The sequence below is a fragment of the Protopterus annectens genome, chromosome 3.part0 (genome assembly GCF_019279795.1).
Source record: "Protopterus annectens isolate FY-2018-M chromosome 3.part0, PAN1.0, whole genome shotgun sequence".
Lineage (NCBI taxonomy): Eukaryota > Metazoa > Chordata > Ceratodontiformes > Protopteridae > Protopterus > Protopterus annectens.
In genome coordinates this window covers 751,062,706-751,076,405 of record NC_056731.1, presented here as the reverse complement: position 1 = coordinate 751,076,405, position 13,700 = coordinate 751,062,706, and the positions used below count along the sequence as shown (strand labels likewise).

Here is a 13,700-nt window from a genome sequence, read left to right as displayed (position 1 = left end):
TTGCAAAGTGCAAGTAGTCTGCATTTCTAAGTGTATGCTGTTTTACATTCCTCTCAACTGTCCCTCTTAATCCCTCCTAAAACTCGTGACTTTTTATACTTAATAATGACAATAATTAGATTTATAGACTTATTTTACTTCAGAAAATGTATATTAATTCATGTTCATTTTTTCTGTCAGTGTCTCACATTAGTAATACTAGTAGTTTAAAACTGTCCATGTCTCTTATTTCTGGATTTGCTCCTGATTCTGTTAAGATTTATCCCTGATGTATTGAGAGCTATGCTGTTTTAGTTTTATTTATTCCTTTATTATTTAATTTTTTTGGGAGGGGGTGACACACCAGCAGAGTCAAGTTAGGCATTTTCCAAATTTTTGACACGCTGAGCCCAAAAAGTTCGCCATCACTACACTGTTATAAATCAAATGCTCTTCAGCTGCTAGAGGTAGGACCTAGGCCATTACTTACATCCCCAGGGGCCACCGACATAATGATCTCCCATTACCAGCACTAACTCTATAGAGAAAAATTGCCAACCAACTTGGGAAATTCAAATGGTTGGTAGCAGATTGATAAAAAGTATACAAAAATATGCTTTTATTATATTTTTCAGTTATACAAATATAGAACCCTATAATAATAGCAGTAAAACTAATGTACTCATAAGATATATGTTTTAAATACAGGAAAGATTATAAATAGAATTAAATAATGAATCCATATATTATTAATAAACAAAGGCTGGGCACATGCAAATATGTGAATTCAAAGAGATGGATGGATTTGCATAACTCTGTCTCAATGGAAATATGGGAGTAGCTACAAGAAACACTCACCAGAGCTGCATCTTCATGGTAGTGGTCCCAGACATCCCTACTCCTATCTATCTATGGGAAAAATGAAGAACAGCATTTCAGGCAAGGATAGTCACAGAAAGTCCTCGGAAGCTGAATAACTGAGAAAACATTTTGCTTTTGTCTTTAAGGAAATTTGATTGCTTTTTTTTTTTTTTTGTGTTCACTTCATATAGTTTCCTTAGATGTATATCCAATAATATCTACAAACAAAATCAGAAACTTTGACTTTAGTGAAAAAATAACTACAGTGTTTGTCTGCTTCCTTTCTTTTTTCAGATCCTTGTGTTGGTGACATGGAATGTGAAACTGCTCCTGGGCCTTTTGATGTTGACATGGATTTGGCATTTGTGCTCGATAGTTCCCAAAATATAAACACAGGCCAGCTAAAAACTGCAACAGATTTCATAGGCAAAATTATTGATCAACTGCCCATCTCACCTGCACCTCAAACAGCAAGGCGAGGGGCCAGAATTGCACTGGTACAGCACAGCCCTCTGCGGTACGCCCCTCAAAGAGGCCAAGCAGCCGTGAAACTAGAGTTTGATTTCCTTACTTACAGGAATGGCAACTTGATGAAAAGACATCTTCAAACCAAAGTGAATCATTTACAGGGTGCATCAGCAATCGGTCACGCAATTGAGTGGACAGTCACTAATATTTTCAACAAGGTTCAAAACCCAAAGACATTGAAGGTTATTTTTGCTGTTGTTAGTGGCAAGACAAGCTCTTGGGATAAAAAAAAACTAAGAGAAATGTCTCTGCAATATCGCTGTTTGGGATATTCCATATTCACTTTAGCTATTGGAAAAGATTTCAGTAATTCTGAGCTCTATGAGCTCTCAAGCACACCACGAGAACAGCATTTTATCCATTTGGGTGCAGTTCTGGAACCTGAAATGCAGTTTGCAGAGAGATTTGTGCAGACATTTTTTAATCTCCTTAAAAGTAAGTGGAACAATTATTTTATATTTTTCAAGTTTATCTGTCATCAGTAAAAGGATATAGTTATTTCTGCTTACACAGCCTGATATTATTAATACAGAACAATTACTATAATATGAAGAAAAATGGAATTACATGAGTAACAGCAGTAACAATTTCTATACCACTTAGTTACATTTATAGTAAATACTATAAAATATTAGAAAGATGAACAAATCAAGACTAGCAGTTAATAAAATAATATAATATGCAATATTTATGGTTAGGGTTTGGCTGCTCCAATTAAATGCAGCTTTTACAATAAGTCTCATGCAGTGATTTAGTGGACTAGCAGATTGCTCAGAAAAGTACTGAAACTGAATATTGTGTTTATTACACCTATGTTTATTAACATTTTTGTAAAATATGTACAGGAAAAAAAATGCAGTAATGTATGTCAATAAGGTTGGGTATCAACCGCATAAGAAAATAGCTGCATACTGTGACTAAATATTCAACACAGGAGCAAGACTGCTGTTCAACAAACTTGTAGTTGTCACTCTAAAATGTGAACGCATGTATGCAGTTTTCTCCAACTCTAAAGCAAGTCTGACACTGTTGTGTCTCAGAGAATCCCCCTACCCCAATTTACATCACAGTAGTCTTAGTATTAGTATGCAGGTAGGGCAGCAAAGTGCTGCAATGGATAGTGCTGCTACACCACAGCAAGAGGTTCGCCAGTTTGGTTCTCCACTGAGGTGTCTTCTGAGCAGAGTCTGCATGTCCTCTTTGTATCTTGCATGGGTTTTCTCCACGTGTTCCATTTTCCTTTCACACTCCAAAGATAAGCAGTAGGTGGTTTAGGGATTCTAAATTGTTCATAGCTGTGTGTGCATTTCACATACTTTTTCCACCCCCCCCCACTTACCTTGTAAACTCCACAGAGCAGTGTCTGTTTACAAGGTCAGATAAGGTGTTGGCTATAACATGTTAGTGAGATGGAGAGAGAGAAACAGAGCAGAAATGCAGGGGGTCAAAGTTTCCTCTATCAGTAAAACAGATCAACTTGACACCCCCCCCCCCACAAAAAAAATTTTTTTTTTAGTTGTTTAGTAAGTCTCAGTTGCCTGTTTGCCTCTCTTGTGAGTGATTTACAGCTTACCATTTGCACTTTTTGCTGTTAAACATGTGCTGCAAACTTTGGTCATGTTGCTATTTGAGATGCAAATCAAACAATACAGAGCTTCTATGTAGTGCTACTTAAAAAAACACATAACCTTAAGAATTTATAACACAAGTTCAGTAACCATACTTGATTTAACTGAGCTTTACTCCCCACAACTGAACAAAAATTGTAAATTCTACTTCCTGAAGAAAAAAATATATATATCCACGTGCAATCAACATATATATATATATATATATATATATATATATATATATATATATATATATATATATATAAATGTGTGTGTGTATGTGGTAGCAAATATCAACATAGGATTATTGCAATCTAGATTCTTGAAGGACAGTAGTTTTCAAGCTGGACAACTGAAATCAATTAACTATAGTTACATATACATAAACACACACACACACACACACACACACACATATATATATATATATATATATATATATATATATATATATATATATATATATATATATATATATATATATATATATCTGGGTTTACTTTACATGGTCGATTGTTCAGAAAGTCGACTTTCATATGGCCGAGACCATATGATCGACTTTCGAAAAGCCAACCATGTAAAATAAACAGAAAACACACAACAAACAGTTACCTGTTTGAAGGGGGGGCTATGGCCCCCCTGCACCCTCTGTAGGGGGCTCTGCCCCCCCCCCGTAACTTAAATATACCAACTCTGAGATTGCACTACAGTGTGGAAGAATGAAAATTTCCCATTTCGCACTGTACGGAGATAGCGGTTCCACATGGACAGCTTTTCAAAAGTCGATCATATGATCTCAGCCATATGAAAGTCGTCTTTCTGAAAAGTTGACCATGTGAAGACTTTAAAACAGCAAAACACCTAAATGTCGAATTGCATAACCTCAAAGCATGCAACTTTAAAACAATTTTTTGCAAGGGTTAAGTCCCCTGCAGCCCTTATATGTGTGTTTGGGGGGTGTGCCCCCTATATCCTCTGCTACTTATATATTCTAACTCCAAGATTGCACAATACTGGGAAAAGGAGATAGTTCTCCTCCCTGGTACTGCGATTTTGCACAACTGTTGACCAGCTGTTTTTTTGATCAAAGTGTTTCGACAAAATGTGTTGACAAAACAGATGTTGGCCTTAATGACAGTCAATGAAACTAATGGAACTGATAGATAGATAGAGATATGTATGCGTGTATACACACATATTGGTATTTTAAAGTTTTAAAGGCTGTTTTGTAAAGTTTATGATTGTATATCCAACTTAACTTGCAGAAGAAAGTAGCCTGCTTAATCAAAAAGGCAAAAAGGTAATCTAGAGATTCAATTGGCTTATAAACAAAAAAAAAATTTTCAATAGTCTACAGATGACTTTCAAAAATAATCCATTTATTTCAACACTTGAGCACTTCCGTCCATGTACTAACTTGGACTTCTTCAGAACTCCATTTTTTTTCTAAGGACGTTCATCATGTACTAATTTGGATTTCTTTAGACCTAACATTGATAAAAGAATCATGTGATTAAATAGTGCACATCCTATTCTAAAAATTATCTGAATAAATACTTTATTGAAAATCACTTAAAACAGTATTTGATATTCCCAGGCAGTACACTATCCAAGTACTGCCCAGACCAAATGCTGGTTATCATCTGAGAAATCTCATGATCTTAGGAATATTCAGAGTGGTAGACATCCCTAAAAATCACTTAAAAGTGTGTATATCATTCTAAAATTGAATGTAGTGGTTGGCCTTATAAAAAGTATATGCACATTTATAAACTGAACAACAGATATATTTATAACAGCCATTCTAAGTATCAAAGCATTGATAACTGAGAGGTAAGGCTTGAATATTTTGAACTAAAATAGCATTTCAGGATGGGTATGACCAACCAGCAGACTTAGTTTCAATGATATACACATTTTAAATGATTTTTAAGAGATGCTTATGGTCATACCACCTCTGAATACCAGGTGCTGTTTTAAATTACTTTTCAGTAACGTTTACATTGAATGGTCTAAACTTACTGTACAAGATATATCACATTATACACCAGACAAAAATTCCATCAGCGCGCGCACACACACACACACACACACACACACACACACACACACACACACACACAAATGAGTCTATGAATTTACTCAGTGGGCATATTTATTGATTGATCTGTTACAATAATGTTTCAGGTTTTGAAGACGTAAGAATAAAATAAACAGGCTTACGTCATATTCATATAAATTTATTTATCATTTGCAAAATAGGTGAGTAGGCTCATTATTTGCAGTTGTAATAAGTATTATTACTTGTCTGCATGAGTATAAACGTCAGTGTAACATTATGAAGTTAGAAAATGGACCTTGCATAGATGCTTGCACCAGCACTCTAACGATCTTAGAAGGGTCCATAAACAAATATAAGATAAATATATATATATATATATATATATATATATATATATATATATATATATATATATTTGAGTGAAAACAAGACAACATTTAGGAGTTCAGTTTAGAATGTGTTGCAATGCAAACATTCACAAGAATTTCAAAGTTTTTTTTTTTTCAGGAATAAAGAAATTAGTAGAGATGCTTAAGTCAGAGAAATTGCATACTTTGGATGGTGGTCTGTTTCACAGCATCAAAACTGAAGGCTTTTATTGAAGAGCAGAATTTATGGGAGGCATCAAGTGTGTTATCAGCAAGAAAAGGAAAGGGAGCGACAGTTTATATGTCAGTTATGACAACTTGTGTTCTTAAGAAGAGCAGTTTTAAGATTTAAGGAGTTTGTAGGTGAATGAGCTTCACATTTGTTTGTTCTTTTGTAACAGAAACCCAGGCTGCCTTCAAAGTGAGATACATTAGAGTCTGTGCTCCAGAGGTTGAAGCAGGAGTGTCCGTGTCCTGCTTTGGACTACCACACATTTACAGAGGTAGTTAAGGTGGCCAGGGGGGAGACTGCGTCTGAGAGGAGCTAGTAGGACTCCTTTGACAATGTCTGTTCAGTGTCACTGGAAAGTAATTGGCTAATCTGATTGCTGGTTTTCAGCTGCTGGCCCAGCTTATTTTGTACAGTGCTTTTTAGTATCTCTAGCACAAAACCCAGGCAATACGCTCTGTACTTTAGATGATATAATCTTAACATCCATTCCATTTCCTCAGTATACTGTGTACCGCTTACTTTGTACTCCAGCTGTTATGTATCTTGACAAACACCTTTCAGTCTTATTTTAGTATAACATCCACAAGAAACCAAAGAATAGTTTGGGTATTCAATATTTGTTTTCTGTAGAAGGGATTCATTTTCTTGAATGTTTACCTGTTGAGACTTATGGAAGTTTTCAGTGAGTATGTCCAGTTCATTAGCGATTGTGATATAAATAGAAGAAGATGCAGTCTTCTTAACAATTTCATTTTATTTATCATTTATTTTTATTCAATGGGAAGTTCCTTCTGGGAACTGAAATTCCCATTTTCAGTGGAGGCCCAGGGAGAAAAGTTCCAAAAGAAGAATAGAAATATATTTTTGACAATTCAAAATAAAAACAGTCAACAAAATTTATTTACAAAGTATTCCAAAGCAAACGGTCAACAGATATTATTTACTATTTTATTTATTTATTTTATTTTATTTTACATTTGTTTACTGGGCTAGTCTAACTGGATACATGTCCATTTTCAGTAGAGGCCCGGGGAGAAAAGCTCCTAGGTAATACAACGAATTTAACACATTTCTATCTATGAAAATAGAAGACAAAAAAGCTATTTACAGTACTACTTACAGGTTCTCATAGCAATCAAAATAAAATAACAGTATAGAATCCAGGCTTAACAGTAGATGCAGTTAACATCCCAAATATTGAATTGTAGAATACAATGATAGTGAACAAAGTAAATAATGAATATGAGTTTTAGAGACAGATAGTAGAACTAGTTTTGGAATTAAGAGTTTTTTTTTTTTTTTATATGAATGGAAGGTAAGGGAAAGATCAGAGTATATAGTGACTATAGAGCTAGTCAGGTTTGGAGCATGGGCATAGCCAGTAAGTTTTGAGATGTACTTTCAGACTGTTTTTGAAACAGGAGAGTGAGAGAAGCGTAGACATTTCGTTTGGTAGAAGATTCCAGGCTTTACCTACTGTATTAGAAAAGAGAGAGTCACCAGCCTTGTTGTTTGTTTTGGTAGTATGTGCTAGGAGTTTCTGTGAAGACCTTAGGGAATCTAGGTTTTTATAGGGAGGGATTAGTGTGGAAAGAATAGATGTTTTGGATGGTGTGTAAAGGGTTTTGTGAGCTATAGTTAGTTGATGGAATATAATTAGGTTCTGTAGTTCAAGCCAACCTAGCTGTTTTAAATTGAGGCAATGATGGGTTCTAAAAGGGTTGCCTGTAGCAAATCTGGCGTTGTTATTATAGGACATTTCCAGTTTGCTGAGATTATTTTTAGATAGTTTAGTAAAAATAGGTGAGGCATATAGAAGAGGAGATATTAGATGTGTGTGTGCTATTGTGGTCCGAGCTGAAGGTAGGAGAAATGATTTTATCAGATATAGAGAGCCTAATTTTTTATTGACAGATTTTATAGTATTGTTTATATGCATATCAAAGTTTAGTTTATTGTCAATGGTGACTTCTAATAGTTTGGTGGTAGGTTCAGGGGATATAATAGTTCTGTTGGTGGAAGTAACTGAGAAATCCAATGGGGGGGATTTACTAGTAGGAGAGAAAAGAAGGAGTTTAGTCTTTTTGGAGTTTAAGAGACAGCATCTATGTGTGAACCATTGCTCTACTGTGTTGAAGACTTGTTGGGTAAGGTATAGAAGGTTAGAAGAGGAGGAGGCTGAGCATATCAGTGTGCAATCATCTGCATATTGTATGCATGTGGCTTGGGGGATGGCAAGGTGAAGGTCATTGATGAAAATGGAAAAAAGTAGAGGTCCAAGGATGGATCCTTGGGGGACACCAAGGTTGACTGGCAAGTGGGTAGAGAGAGACTTGTGCCATAGTACGGCCTGCTGTCTTTTGTCAAGGTAAGACTGGAACCACTTTATGGAGGATGTATCAAGTGACAGGGATTTTATTATAGTGATGAGAATTTGGTGATTCACCATGTCAAAAGCTTTAGACAGATCAATAAATAGGGCAGAAGAGAGTTTGTTTAGATTGCGGTGTTTGTTGATTATATCTGTAAAGGAAAGAAGGGCAGTGGAGGTACTATGTGAAGGTCTAAAACCATGCTGACAGTTGGCTAGTAAGTTATTTTGTGTTAAATGCTGAAGTAGTTGTTTGTGAATGCATTTTTCCATGATCTTTGCCAGAGGTGAGAGGAGGGCAATGGGTCGATAGTTGGGGAGTTCAGTAGATTCGCCACCTTTGTGGAGGGGGATAATATGGGAAATTTTCCATATAGTAGGGATATAACTTTCGGTAATAGTTCTGTTGATCAGGATAGATATTGGGTAGGCAATAGCTTTAGCGGCTAGTTCAGCAGGTAGTTGGTCTTCTGAGGGAGAGCATGGTTTCAATTTCTGAAGAAGGGTAAGCACATATGATGTAGGGATGGATTGAAGTTGAAAAGAAGGGGAAGAGTTTGCTTTATTAGTAGGTAAAGTGAAGTTATTAGGTGAGAGCTGGCTAGCTAGTGTTTGTATAGTGTCAGTGAAGAATGTGTTAAAATCATTGGCTATGTTTATTGGTGTTTTGTGTTCAGTATTTTGAGGGTTAGGAGTGATGGATTGTCCTGGGTGAAGTAGTTGGTTGATACTGGACCAAAATTTCTGTGGCTTGATTTGATTGGCTTGTTGGGATAGTAGGTAGTAGCTTTTTTTATCTGATATTATAGTTTTTTTAGTTTGGTTTCTTAGTTGTCTGAAGGTTTGTTGGTGTATAGGACTTCGAGTATTTCTCCATATTGCCCAATGTTTGTTTCTAGCTTTGATTTTTTGTTTGGTTTCTTTAGAGAGCCATGGAGCATGTTTGTTTTTTGTTCTAATTTGTCTGGTAGGGGCATGGTGGTTCAGGATGGCAAGGAATTTGGAGTTAAAGTAACTAACGGCTTCGTCTAAGGGTAAATTTTGTAATGGTGACCAGTTACATGCTTTTAGTTCCATCTGGAACAGTTCAGAGTTAAAGATCTTTTTAGATCTGATGTTTATAGTGGATGTAGGAGAGGGAAAGTTGGTTTTATGTCTGATGATATAGGTAAGGGAGTGGTCACTTAAATCATCCGGGAGAGTTCCTGAGTCATAAGTATGAGGAAGACGGTTAATGAGAATCCAGTCTAATAGACTAGATTTCTTGTTGGATTTATTTATCCTGGTAGGGGAGGTAATAGTTTGGGAATACCCATATAGGTTTATATGGTTTGAGGGGAGGTTGCTGCAGAAGCAGGTCCAGTCAATATTTGTATCACCTAGAATGATAGTTTCTTGAGGTAGGTTTTAGGATAGCCAGCAAAGTATATTTTCTATGGTTGCTATGTTGTTACCAGGGGGTATATACATACAAATGATACAGATGGATTTGGAATTGTTAATAAGAAGTTTGGAGATAGAGGTGGTTTGCAGTTATGGGTGGTAAAATGTAGGCTAGTTTTATATAGGATAGCAACTCCTACACCTTTTTTAGAAGTTTGGTCGAGTCTTAGGATATTATATCCAGGTGGGATGATCTCATTGTCTTTGGTTGTAGGTTTTAACCAAGTTTCCGTTAAGCAGAGTATATCAAAGGAGTAGATTTCAGTTAGTGCTTGTAGTTGGGTCACTTTATTGTTTATACTGCATATATTAAGATGAGCAATAGAAAGGGAGTTAGATTGTTTGGAAAATGTTTGGGTAGGATATATTTTGGAGTTGAGGGGAAAAGAAGGAGAAGTTGGAGGCCCTGGGTTAGGGTGGATGTCACCATCTTTTAAAGAGCGTAGTAGGTTTAGATAGTGTAGGTTATGGATTCTACTATAATGAAATAGACATTTCCTGGGGTATAGGTTATTATATTTTGTGTGTTGTGTTCTATGAAATTTAGGAAGTATGTAGTTAGGCGAGAATGTTATACTAGCATGTGTAAGTTGTAGATGTGAGTTTGGTGAGATGGTTTCCTTCTTGGGATAGTTTTGGAGTGGGTCTAGTGGGTTTTCAAAGAAGGTGAGTAGATGAGTGAGCATTAGAGAAGGTAGTAGTGAGAGTATTAGTAAGAGTGTGATAAAGGGTGGGATGTGTTGATTCTTCATTTTATGAGTAGATATTGGCAATTTGAAGGTAGAAGCTTGAACTGTATTGGGAGGAGGTGGGAGAATGGGTGGTGTCAATTATGGATGGAAGGGAGATGTGATAGGGAATAATTAGTGGAAATGGGTAACAGAACAGTGTGTAGGGAGGAAGGATAGAGAGAAGAGTGTTTATGAAGAGTAAGATGAAAGAACACGAGGTATGATAGGATTGAAGTGGGGAAAGGAAGATATGTGTTTGGATAGTGATGAAAGAGGAAGGGGTGTGTTTGGGAGGTAGTGGAGGAGGAAGAGGTGTGGTCTAGGAAGTAGGACCCCTGGGGGTGGGTGGAAATTGGGTGTAGGGAGGGGAGCGAAGTGAGCCCGCAGAGCGATATTTATATCAGATTTAGGAAATTCATGTTTTCAAGATACTGTGAGTAGAACAAAAATACTATGTTAATACACTTGTCTAGTATCCATAGTGAACAGAGGTAGAACTGAATACTTCAAACGGTAGGTGTGATAGGCCAAATAGTTTATAAGTTGTCAGATGATATTTTACAGTGGATTTGAATTTCCATGCCATGGAGATTGTGACAGACAACAAAGAGTCACTGTAATAATTATTAGATTTACAAACAAAAATCAAAGTCCTAAGGATCTTAGGGTTCTGCTTTGTACATGCCATTGAATGAGATTTTTCAGCAAGGGTGTTTTAAGAGGATGGTGAAGTATTTTGTGTGTTGTGAGCAGCTGAGAGACGGTAAGGTGTTGAAGTTCAAGCCATATGAAGGTCTTGAGCACCGTGCAGTGATCGGAGTGGCTTGGGTGGCTACAGGCAAAGTTGCTAATGTTATTGTAGATGCTTTCTACTTTGTGTTTGGTTGAAGAGTTAAGATTTGTGAATACTGACATAGGAGAGTAGGAAGGAGAAGGGAGGTGGCAGTTTTTTTTAATACTATGATCACTTAGCAAGTGCTTTGCTCTTTAAAGACACCTTAGTTTGCAGTGTCTTTCTAACTACAGTGTCAATGTGCAGATCAAATTTTAACTTATCTATGATAACTCCAAGTAGTTGTAATCCGTCCAAGTAACTGGACACTGCAGTTTGCATTGTCGCCTCATAGCAAGCAGTTCTTTAATTTGATTCTTGGCTGGGGTGCCTTCTTTGTGGAGTCTGCTTGTCCTCCCTGCATTCGTGGGATTTCCTCTGGGTGCTCCAGTTTCCTCCCACATTACAAAGACATGCATCTGGAGCATTTCTCTTTGGGCCTCCACTGAAAATTGTCTTGTTCCAAGTCAGACTTTCCGGGTAAACAAATGTTAAATAAATACATTTTGTATTGGTGAAGTTTTCAATTTGTGTTTTGCTCGAGGAGATGATATTAAGGTCAGTGTTGTTTAATTTATGTTTTCCAGAAGGAATAAGATTTGTTTAGGTTTGTTGGGGTTTAACAGTAACATATATTTATTTAGCCAATTCTATATAGAGGTGTGAGCTTCCTGTGTGATGGCTTCTAAAGTGGGAAGATTTGTGTTGAGCAAACTAAACAGATTCAAAGTGCAGGGTTCAGTTGTGTCCTCCAGTTATTCACCACATATAGTTTGGCATGCACTCTCTGTGTCTTTGTGGGTTTCCGCTGCGTATTTTGGTTTAATTTTCAATCTTTTCAGTCCATCATTAAAGCTTTTTTCCTGACTAACACTTACACAAATGTCTGAGTCAAATGTTAGCAGAACTGAAAATAAATAGCTGCATACATTTTAAAAGTATATTGTGTTTATTCATGAGAAGTGAACTAATCCTTCTCAGATAATTTTCTGCCATAATTTGGACCATTAAAGCAATGGTAAATATAATATGGTTAGTTTAGGGTAGCCAGTTAACCAACATGTTTTTCAGAGGTGGGAAGGCTGAAGGCTAGCATACCAAGATGTGATTTCTATAAATTCTTTCTGCAATCCCCAGAAAGTTCACTTACTTTTAAATCATCTGCTCTGAAATACTTTTGAGACAGTAGCATTTTCCCTGTTTAAGATAAGTCCAAGCTTAAACACATATCTTAATGAAAACCATTTAAAAAAAAAACAGAGCAAATTTTCTGTATGCATGCATTTATTTTCATTATTTTGTAATCAAATTTAAATACATCAAGATGCAAAGTAGAACGCCATAATTCCCCTAACCTTTAGTGTAGAAAGCATATTGGTTATTTATGTCTATATCCAGATATGTTTGTATCTAAGATCAGTGACACATATAAACAGAATGGCAGTTTCTGTATTTCCTGTTTTTAACTATTTCATGCATGTTTATGTTTGAAACAAAAAATGCATAGTAACATCTGTTCAGAATTTCCGTACACTGCCATGTGTGCTTTTTGTGCTGGTTCTACCAGAATATTTCAGACATTTTATATAAATTACACTGTATCTATACAAATAATATGCTTGCAGCAGCTAAAGGCGAATAAACATTTATAACTCTTTTTAGGTGGAATGAACAAATATCCTCCTCCAGATTTGCAGGAAGAATGCAGAAGAAGGCCAGTGATTTCCTTGAATGAAGAGAGCGGACAAACTGAAATGTAAACTGTTCTAAACTGTTCTGTTTGTGAATCATATGCTTTGTTAAACCAATTTAATTGTAATTTAAAAAAGTATATATCATGTCTATTGAAATGTTTCTTGTACTGTGACAACTGTTTTAGATGTAGAACCATACATAGTTCAAATTTAATCCAGTCAGTTGATTTTATTGCAGCCAAATCATCAAATCCACTTTCCCCAGAAGGAAAAGAATATGAGGAAAAATCTCAGAACTAGCATTTTGTGTGTCAATTTGTCTCCCATCCACCCTCTCTGCTTTGCAGTGGCCATGTCCCGGTACTATTAATTTATTATGACCAACTCTGATATTGAAAAATCTGGTATGACTACACAGCTTTCTAAAGGGAAGGACAAGACAAGGATTGGTAAATGTTTTAAGCCTTTCTGGCATTGCTAGCTGCCATGTATGTCAAAGACTTAGGCGGGAATTCAGAAAAGCTTGCATTTAGCTGCAAAGGATATTTGTGTTTAAGTGAATATGGATGACATTGACACAAACAGTATACAGGTGTACCATTCCCATTATGTGTATACCATGCCTGGCACAAGCAGTATACGGGTGTACCATTCCCATTATGTGTATACCATCCCTGGCACAAGCAGTATACGGGTGTACCATTCCCATTATGTGTATACCATCCCTGGCACAAGCAGTATGCAGGTGTACCATTCCCATTATGTGTATACCATCCCTGGCACAAGCAGTATACAGGTGTACCATTCCCATAATGTGTACGCCGTACCTGGCACAAACAGTATACAGGTGTACCATTCCCATTATGTGTATACCCTGCCAGGCACAAGCAGTATACAGGCATACCTTTCCCATTTTGTGTATACCGTGCCTGACACAAAAAATATACAGGTGTACCTTTCCCATTATGTGTATACAGGGCCTGGCACAA

At 36.4% G+C, this 13,700-nt stretch overlaps 1 protein-coding gene across 1 annotated transcript in view; it reads left to right on the top strand.

Moving 5' to 3' along the window:
* Positions 1-1,127: 1,127 nt before the first annotated feature.
* The window catches only part of LOC122796539 (collagen alpha-6(VI) chain-like), a 52,430-nt gene continuing 39,857 nt past the window's right edge, over positions 1,128-13,700 (top strand). Inside the window, exons 1-2 of the mRNA XM_044065099.1 lie at positions 1,128-1,803; positions 12,680-12,773. Of these exons, the coding sequence (XP_043921034.1) occupies positions 1,152-1,803; positions 12,680-12,773 (746 nt within the window). The 5' untranslated portion in view covers positions 1,128-1,151. The remainder of the gene's footprint in view (positions 1,804-12,679; positions 12,774-13,700) is intronic.